At 30.4% G+C, this 9,938-nt stretch overlaps 1 protein-coding gene across 1 annotated transcript; it reads right to left on the bottom strand.

The window, feature by feature from the left end:
• Window positions 1–2,718: 2,718 nt before the first annotated feature.
• Window positions 2,719–8,239, bottom strand: LOC100785551 (5'-adenylylsulfate reductase-like 5). Its single transcript, XM_003548686.5, has 4 exons — window positions 7,710–8,239; window positions 4,000–4,181; window positions 3,573–3,697; window positions 2,719–3,389 (listed from the first exon to the last, which is right to left on the bottom strand). Exons 1-4 carry the CDS (start codon window positions 7,863–7,865, stop codon window positions 2,995–2,997), a joined length of 858 nt encoding a protein of 285 aa, XP_003548734.2. The 5' UTR covers window positions 7,866–8,239; the 3' UTR covers window positions 2,719–2,994.
• Window positions 8,240–9,938: the final 1,699 nt, after the last annotated feature.

Genomic DNA, 9,938 nt, shown 5'->3' with positions numbered 1-9,938 from the left:
AAATAAATTATAGTGAAATTCAACATACTTAATAAGTTTAAAAAGAACAAGTGTTCATTAAAAATATAATATTTAAGATTATTTTTCAATTTTAATATTTATATATTTATTTCACTACTAAAAATCTTTAAAATAGATAATTTTATTTATGTACATTTATTTTTTAAAAGATATTGCATCATTATTATTTGAATGAATAAAAAATTACAATAAAATTTAATATACTTAATGTTTAAGATAAAATTAACTCAATTAAAAACATAATTAATCAACTTTCTCATTAATAATATTATTATATTTAACATAATACAAAATATTTTAAAATATATATATATATATATATATATATATATATATAATTTAAAACAACCCATGCAACACACGGGTTAAAAGTCTAATTTAACAATAAAAAATCGCATACTAACATATACCCGTGTACATGACTCTTGTTGATGTTGAAAAGGACTTTGTGAATTGTGAGTTTCGTTTGTTATTAGATGATTAAGGCTGTCTAATTTTTTACGAGGGTGCAAGTATTATGTTTATGAAAGAAAATCCTGTTTTAATTAGGTTGTAATAATAGGTGACACTTTTTTTTTTTTAAGAAAGACAAAATTTTAAGAAGGTAAATAGTTACATATTTAAGACTTATTAAATTCAACATTAGTTCTTTGTGTAACCTAGAACCATTAGGTTTTGGAGATATAGTACGAGACTCTTAAGGACTTTAATTTTTCAAGTTCTATGGTCATTGTGGTCACACTATGAACATGTATGTTGAATTCCTTATTATCCTTAATAGGATGGGTCATGCATGAAATAATGAGTTTAGATACATGATCATAAAGACAGACTTCTTAGTTGTTATTCACCTGATTAAACAGTAGTCACCTTTGTTCATCCGTTCACAACGATAGTTGCATCTATTAGGTTACTTTTGGTCTTCCAATGTGATATTTGTATCGTCCACATTTTGCGGGAAGTGAATGTTTGCGCTAATATTCTCACAAAGAAGGGAGCTTCCACTAGTGTGTCATTGGTCACATTAGAACTTTACATCGATAATGTTTTACCTTGTGTAATAGTTGATGGCACAATTTTTGTAAACTTGTTGTAATTATGCTCTCTTCTTTTCTTCATTACTAAAAAATAGATCACTAATTAGTGTAAAACAATTTCGTACTAGTTAATTGATATTTGATAAAAAAAATTCTGATTATGATATTTGCACGAAGTTATCTTTGACAAAAGTTTTGATTAATATTTATTCTGGGACCCTGAGTGCACACAAGATATATATTTTCTTTTCAACATGATTTATTTCGTTAGACATTTTTTCACTTTATAAGAAATAAAACATGAATGGAATGTTGGGTATGCATGTGTTAGACCAAACGTTGGTTACCATTAGAAAAGTTGTGGACTATAGTTTTTCTAGTTTTAAAGCAGGTAAGGTAAATTTAAATTCTCATAAATATTTATGTCTAACCTTTATTAATAAAAATCCTACATTAAGAAGAAAAGTCTTGGACGAAATCCAATAAGTACTTGAGACAACACGTAAATAAGGAATATCGTAGATTCCTATATTTTTGTTTTTATAATAGTAACTCTTATTCAAGTTTTAATTGTCTAACCATCCTACGGTTGGCCATGATAGACAAAAGAATAAAGAAAGAAATTGCTCAAGAGTAGCAAGTCTTACTATTATTTGGTTGAAGTGGAATTCAAAGTTTCTGCATTCCTGATGCTTTGTGTGGGCTGGTTAAGCACTAATGCAATAGCTTAACAAAATTCTGGTATGCCTCTTTAAATTTCACTTGCAAGACAATTAGATGTTGTGTAAGTTTCAAATATAATTATATTATGAAAGCGTTGGAAGAATTTACACCTAAATGCACACTTTCGAGGAGGCAGAAAATTCATACCCTTTCTTGAAGGATCACACGTTTACCATGATCCAATATAAGGTTTTAGACACAGTTGTATAGTTGTAGGGATATTAAACAATGCTCCAAATTCTACATAGGCACGAGCCAACAAAAATATAAAAAGGGGTTTTAATGGAAGGAAATAAAAAAGGAGAAGGGTCAATAGAGAAGAGTTGTCATAAACAACTAGACAATGGAGTCTAACTAAGTTGCCAATAGGAAACTCGAAGCCTAAGTTTCATAATTTGAACTTATTAGCACACATGTCAAATAAAGTTTTTTTTTTTCCCATTTTTTAACTTCCAAATTTATTCCAACCATACCAAAATCAATGGTAACATTAAATTATAAAAAGTTTATAACATGATTAGGACCTTTCGAATTGTTCTTAAAAAAAGTAAAAATCAATTATAATAGAAGTGATATGCTAGTCACACTTGTCTTCTACTATTCACAACATTGATTTTAAAGTAACACCAAAAAAAATTCACATGCACACATACATACATTAGTGTAAAAGTAACTACACCCTGTAGTTTCAACATCAATTATTCTACAGGCTGCACCCTTAAACAACAAAACAAAAGTGTGTCGTTTTAGTTGTCTCTTCAATGACACAGTACCCAGTCTTTGAAAGAAGATACCAGTGTAACACGAGACAGCTGAAAATGAAAATGGACCTTTCTTGCTACCAAGTCACTTCAGCCAAGTATACATTAGTTGAGTATGGAATAATATACCTGAATCAGTTTCAATATGAATCTCCTCCAAAAAAGTAAAAAAGAAAGAAAGAAAAAGGAACATTTTATTGAACTTAGAAAACGTGTGTAAATATATACATTCAGAATTTACAAAGGAAAGATATTTCAAATTTACACGCCTATTCACTACTTTCTCCCAAAGTCCAACTCAGACATCAGCATCTTTTAACTACTAACAAACAAAATTAGTAACAGAACTAGGGAGTTATGTGCAAAAGGTCATCTGATAAACTCTTCACAACCCTCAAAATGACTAGAACAACATGGTTAGTTCAAAGTTCAAACATTGAGATTTGAGACCATCACCTAGCTGATGAGTCACCAAGGGAAACAGAAGCCAGAGATGATGCCCAAACCCGGGCACTCCTCACCCTTTCATGAAAGTTCCTGGTCTTGTATAGTCTTAGCTTGGTCCAAATCCTCTTGACATCAATTACATTAAGAACACGTTCCATCACCTCGCCAAATATTTGCATGTTCAAATGAGAAGCATAGGAAGTCCAGAATTCTTTGAGACGTGACATAATCGTGGGCAATACAAATAGAATAATCCTTAAACAGAAAAACAATATAGATAATGCCAAGTAAGGTTCCCTGTTAAATATTTCTTTGAGGGAGAAGCCCTTCATAGTTGAATGTTCATCACTCATCAAATTGCTCAGTTGACCAACAACAGCATTGTCCTTGGCTTCTAATCCTGAGATGAGACATGGTAAGGTCATTATCATTTATCACTCATTGGAGTTTGAAAAACTATGTAAATATGGCTTTCTTTTTTCAACACATTATAAACTCCAGGCTATCAAATCACAATAAGGTGAAAAATGGTGGTCCAGGAAATTCCCCCAGAAATTACAAACAAGATTCGGGATATGCTTACCTGTGTTTCTCTCATAAAATTCTACAAGGAAGTTAAGAATTTTTGGACCATGATATCTCACCCTAGATGTCTGATTCACCAGTAAGATTGCAGGTAAGCTATGGATTCCATATTTTGAATATAAGCTACAGGAAAAAACACATGAACATTAAGACATTTATGAAGTTTGCCGAATTGATTATGCCATATTCTACAAATTCTAGGTACACACTACAAAGTAGCATAACATGCCACCAAAGAATCTACTTCAACATTAGTTCATGGAATAGCCTGTCAAATGCAAGCTGAGGCACTGTTGAACAAAGAATGGACCTAACTACTAAAACTAACATATGAACCCTAAAGTATGTATGTGGCTTACATATAAGGAAATAAAATTCATAATTATCTAGATACTATAGAACCCAAGGATATATGGCTTCAAAACCTGGGCAAAGCAGATGATTGCTCAAGTGCTACATGTTGTACTTGAGGAAACATGGAACTAAGAATCTCAAATTCAGGAAGCATTCTGCATGATAAAGGACACCAGGAAGCATAGAAGAGTATAGAAATGTATCCAACCCTCTTTCTGCCAGACAAAACCCCTTCTATGAAATTCCCATCCACCTGAACAAATCAAAACAATATATAAAATACAAGACTCCAGAATATGCATAATGATACAAATTAACTAAATGAATAACCAAATCTGCAAAACAAATCAATTTTCAAATTAATGAACTATCAGCTTCGATTATAAGGTTCAAAGAAAAATAAGCATTTTCAGGAAACTCTAAAACACAACGACACATTGGAATCAAAGCCAAAAACCATTACTGACCCAGACACAATCTGTGCATTATCTTGCATTAATGGGGTAAATTGAGTTTCAACATCCCTTCAAAAGGAGGCTGTTAAGTCATGTGATTCTTCTTACTATTTTGCATCAACTTAACTACCAATAAAATAAACTGCAATATTTTCAGAATTGGCACACATCAAGTAATGCTACACGGGCCATTTAAACTGGTTTTGTAGACAGTTCTACTTGCACACAAACAGACAGACAAAAGAAAAATCTTAGCAGAAAGGCAAGCTGCTGAAAGAAAACACAAACATAATAATAAAGAAAGACACATTTGAAGTTGGCATTGAGGTACAGTAGCAGGACAAAGCTGTTCTAAATTCCTTTAATCAGACACATAGGTACATTATTTAGAGAATACAAGTTGAGAGAGGATTCTGTCAAAAGTTGATAACTATCAATCAAAGAGGAAATTTTCTAACAATAAGCATTCCCTCTACATTATTTTGTTCTTTATGATAAGAGAGATATCATGTCTCGTACTGTTTTCTGACCAGTTTTTGCCTATAAAAGGGATGCTCTCACTACTGTTTTAATACTCCAAAAAATATCTTCTCCTCTCTCTTCCTGGATTTCTCTACTTTCTTTATACATTTCCACTTGCTAGTTTTGATACCAAAATTAATTCATGATGAGCCTATTAAATCTTAGGGGACTTGCGCATCATGCGCAGAAGTCCTTGTGTGTGACTATATTTTCAGGGTAGGTGATTAAGCTCTATGAGTCGGAGAACTGGTTGAGGTTCGTGATCATAAAGTTCATGTGATTCATAAGATCGTGGTTCATGATTTGGCCTACCTAGATCAACATTTTTTTTTTCTTTATTTGGGGGGAAGGGGGTATGAGACAGTGCAAGATTCTAAACGGATGAAAGTTAGAATGAGATTAAAATTTAACAAATTAAAGTAAAATCAATATTCGCACTACATGCAAACTGTTACTTGTGATTGTTAGATGCATAAAATCAAATTAATAATATAAGTCTTAAGTTGACTTCAGTCTATGAAAAGAGCCCATCCATTTAAAATCGTTTTGCTTTTAAAATTAAAATTGGAAAGTGATTACCATAGTCTAAATTCTTATCAGTAGGATATAGCCCAATCACACAGTTAAATCTCAGCCACCCATGTAAAATTTAGAGTTTGCTTGGTATCACCTTAACATTGGGGATTAGGGATGAGTTTTTCATACAATGTTTCGTATATATTTCATCCATAAATTTTTCACCCTTATTTTAAAATTAAAATTTTCTTATTCTTTTTAACCAGTTGCAAAGATGCATTTTTCTTTACAAATATGAGGTTATAAGGTCTTCTCCTTATTCTCAATATTTTAGTTTTCAAGACCAGCAAAAATATCAGCAGAGCAGGCAATAAAAGTAACATATCTGGTTTCACACAATGGAAATCTCACACCAAGGGGAAAGACTGAATGAAATTGATAACCATTAAATGAGCTATAAGCCATTAAAACTTAAAGGGGAAATAAAAGTGAAAATTCAAAGTACACAGTGATTAAGGTTTTTAGCAGAAGCATTTATTCATAAGAACAAACAGAATCACTTATGACAAATATGAAGACTTCTAACACTCAGTTTGGTAACCTGAGCTTCACCAGGTAAACTTAACAAATAATGAGCAAGGAACAAACTATAGGTTATATATATAAATGGACTTTGCATTACATCCCAGTCTAACTACAAGCTTAGAAGTTATCACTTATCACATTTCCAAACATATAACCTAAGGAAATGAAAACTAAGTTAAGAGACATTGACTTTATCGACAATGTTAGTTTCTTTTTACACCCTCAAAAATTAGAATCAGGAAAAAATATTAAAATATCATCTATTTTGATATTTTCTTAACTGTAAACGGCATACTGTTTTTGTTTTTGCTGATAAATTATGAAACAACAGGAGAAACTAAATTGGAGACATTATTTGGGCGTGTCTGCAGTTGCAGTGCAAATGACTTGTTTGAAATCATAAGAATGTCATCTCTTTCCATTAGGTAAGTAATTATTGTCATTCAAAAGATTTCACAGGGATTATTTCCTACAAGAGATTTTGATGATAAGTGTCTCATCTTGCATTCAGAAGATCCTCAAGGAGATAATATAATAGTATTTGCGGAGTTAAATAACACATTACATTTACATGACATATCATCTGTAAAACACTGCAATGTTAAAACTGAGCATTTAATGCAATCTCTCATCAACACTATAATTTCGCCCTGTTTGGATAAACTTCATACTAATAGGAGAAGAAAAATAAGAAGATAAAATGCATTGAGCTCCTCCATAAGCTAAAATCATCTTATACACCTTGGTTTTTAGTGAAGTTTAATGAAAACAACTTCTATGAAAGTTTAATACATAAGTTGATTTTAACTTATTCAAGAAACTTAATTCATTTTACCTATTTTCTTTCTCCTGTAAACACTTATGGAGAACTTTATCGATCAAAACATTTAAAACAAGTAAACTCTATTGATAGACTGAAAGGATCACTCCCTTGTAGATTGTTGCGGAGGGAATCACATGGATGCATTTTAGTACAAGTAAAATCAATCAATTAGACCTCAGTTTTCAGTCTGCTAAAAACAATATAATTTCTTTTTTGCTTATCTAGATGCCTAGGATTGGACCACAGAACAATTCCTAGGAAGGACTCAATTAGATCCCCAATCCTAAACTCACAACAACTACTTTTCTAACTAGCCCTGATACGTATTATATCAATATAGCCAAAAGCAAAAATAGACAAGATTTAATGTAGTCCAAACATATTGATATTTTCCCTTCTGTACAATGCTAATGGAAATTTTCTGGGACCATGACATCACAATGAATTCCTTCAGTTGATTTGAATTGGAAAAAGCAGTTCTAACAAACATATATCAACAAAATAGAAAAGAAAATTATCCCAACACACTATCCTTCAAAACTATACCCTCAAAATTTCCTTCATAATCACAAATTTCCCAAAATGATTCCCACATAGTTTGGCATTAGATGGTAGCCAAACACAACACCTAATGTTCCGATTCCCCATTTTCAAATTACCATACCAGAGCCTTATTCTTCAAACGAGGACACTCATGAATCGAAACAACATCAATCACAAGTGAAGAAGCATTGGCATAAAGCAAGAAGCCATGATAAAATCACAGACATCAATCATATCAAGGAATAAAAACAAAACCCCACAATCAAAATCACATAAAAGAACAGAAGAACACTTTAAAAAAGATAATTTTTGAAGGGACAGTGATAGAGAAAGGCACCTGAAGAGGAGGGTCAGGGGAGGTGGCAAGGGAGCACTGAGATTGAAGTTCATAGAGAAAGGAAGCAGAAGGTGGAAAAGGAGAGGAATAACTATAAGAAGATGGTAGAAGAGAGAAACAAGTGATGAAGAGAAGTAGAAGAAGTGAAGTGGCCATTGAAGGTTGTAGAAGCTAATAAGGGTATGTTATTATATTCTATTATATATATATGTAGAAAGAAACACAACACAAACCAACGGGTTTAAAGGAAAATAAGAAACGTGAGATGTTGTTTGTTTGTGCTATGTTGTTGTCTCTTATGGTGTCTGTGTCTTTAGATTGAATAGTATCTGGTACTGTTGATGGTGTGGAGTGGCATATACTCTGGAGGTTGGGGATGGCTCGTGTAGTGGGTAAAGAAAATGGCTAAGTTGGGTTTGGTTTGGTTTGGTACGCTGATTCTAACACAAGGAAGTAGTAAGAACTAAGAAGGAACCAATTTTCAAAGTTGCTACTACTTTTCCAACTCATTTCACTGAACAATGTCGCACAAAAAGGGTCTACTTTTCTTTCCTTGTTTTAAAAACAAACCATTTAACTTGCCGACATTAAAAAAAGTCTTATTATTCGGATTTAGATCCTCTCTGAATATATTTCTCTTCAGCTCTTCTTTATTAGTTTTGTATATGTTTGATTTCCAGTTAAAATTGTTGTGACATACATTTTAATATAATCCAACGGATAAAAATAAAAGCAAAGATATGATTTTTCATTTAAGTATTTTCATCTTAAACTTACTTTTTCACTTGATTTCCAAATATGTTCTCTCTCTCATCCATGTAAAAAAATTTGTGCGTTTTTCGCATTCTTAAGTTTGAAATTGTCAAGTTTTGGCTTGGGAACCTACAATCACGATCCATACGTTATAGATATAATGATAATATTTTTTACATCAGTTATATATATATATATATATATATATATATATATATATATAATTAATTAATTTAACATTTTTTATATCAATTATACATATATAATCGATGTAAAAAGTTATACACATATGTTAAAATATTTAAACCTTATTCGAGATAAAAAAAATCATATATTTTAATTTTACGATGACAAAAGGTATACAAATTTTTTTTGCAAGGATAAAATCCAAATATTTTTAATTTTATGAGGACGAAAAATATATCTTAACTTTTTAACTTTTAATTATGTATCCTTGCTTCTCTTTTTTTTTTGTTGGAGAGGTAAGAGGGTAAGAGAGGATTCAAATACTCAAGATTATGTTGTATTTCAATTCAACTTTTTTTATTAACTAAAAAATTTATTTGATTATATGATAAATAAATTTTTTAAGTATTTTTTAACAGTTTTTGAAAGATTATTTAAAGTAGTAAGTAACATTTTTTAAAACACTAATTTCTAATTTTTTATATTTTATTCTCTTTTTATCCTTAAAATATATATTTAATTTTCTTATTATCCTTTTTAAATATATTATTTTATATTTTTCAACTATTTCAACCATTTCAATTATTAATTTTACATACCACTTTTGATTTAATAAGCTAACCTTATTATTCTTATGGTTGGTAATGGAATATGTTATGTTTCTGTATATTCAGATTTAATGAAAGAGAAATGACCAGAACATATTATTTTTAAGGTTTACCCAACGATAAAACAACTAAACCCACAATAAAAAGAAATATTTTTTATTAGTTTTTATAAAGCAAAAGAAAAAGTACATATGTTAACAAAAAGACCAAGGCTAAACTTTTTTGCACTCCCACTATTGTTTCTTGTTGCATCTCATGACATTCTGGGAAGCACAGTCCACTTAAAATTATCTTAAACCTCACTCACTGTTGGATCAACTAGTCTTGCATATTCTCTCACTCGTCTTTTTAAATATATTCTTTTATCATTTATTAAAATATAATAAAAAATATTAAACTTTACGAGACTTGCATGATATTTAATAAGTCTCACTCATAATTATGTTATTTTTAATAAATTTTAAAAAATATTAATTATTAATAAATGTATTAATAGTACCCTCTTAAAGAAAATAGTACCCTACTTATATTGATATTCCCTTTGATAATAATTTTAAGAGATGTAATACGCTTATAACAATTTATAGTTTGTGATTTTGTGAAACTTTATTTTTTGTGGCTATTTATCTCCATTATTATCATATGTAATAAATTATGTGTAAGGAAAAAACAGACACATAAA

The sequence above is a fragment of the Glycine max genome, chromosome 16, assembly GCF_000004515.6.
Source record: "Glycine max cultivar Williams 82 chromosome 16, Glycine_max_v4.0, whole genome shotgun sequence".
NCBI classification, from domain to species: domain Eukaryota; kingdom Viridiplantae; phylum Streptophyta; class Magnoliopsida; order Fabales; family Fabaceae; genus Glycine; species Glycine max.
Note: the sequence above shows the minus strand (reverse complement) of the source record. Positions and strands in the feature narration are given on the sequence as shown.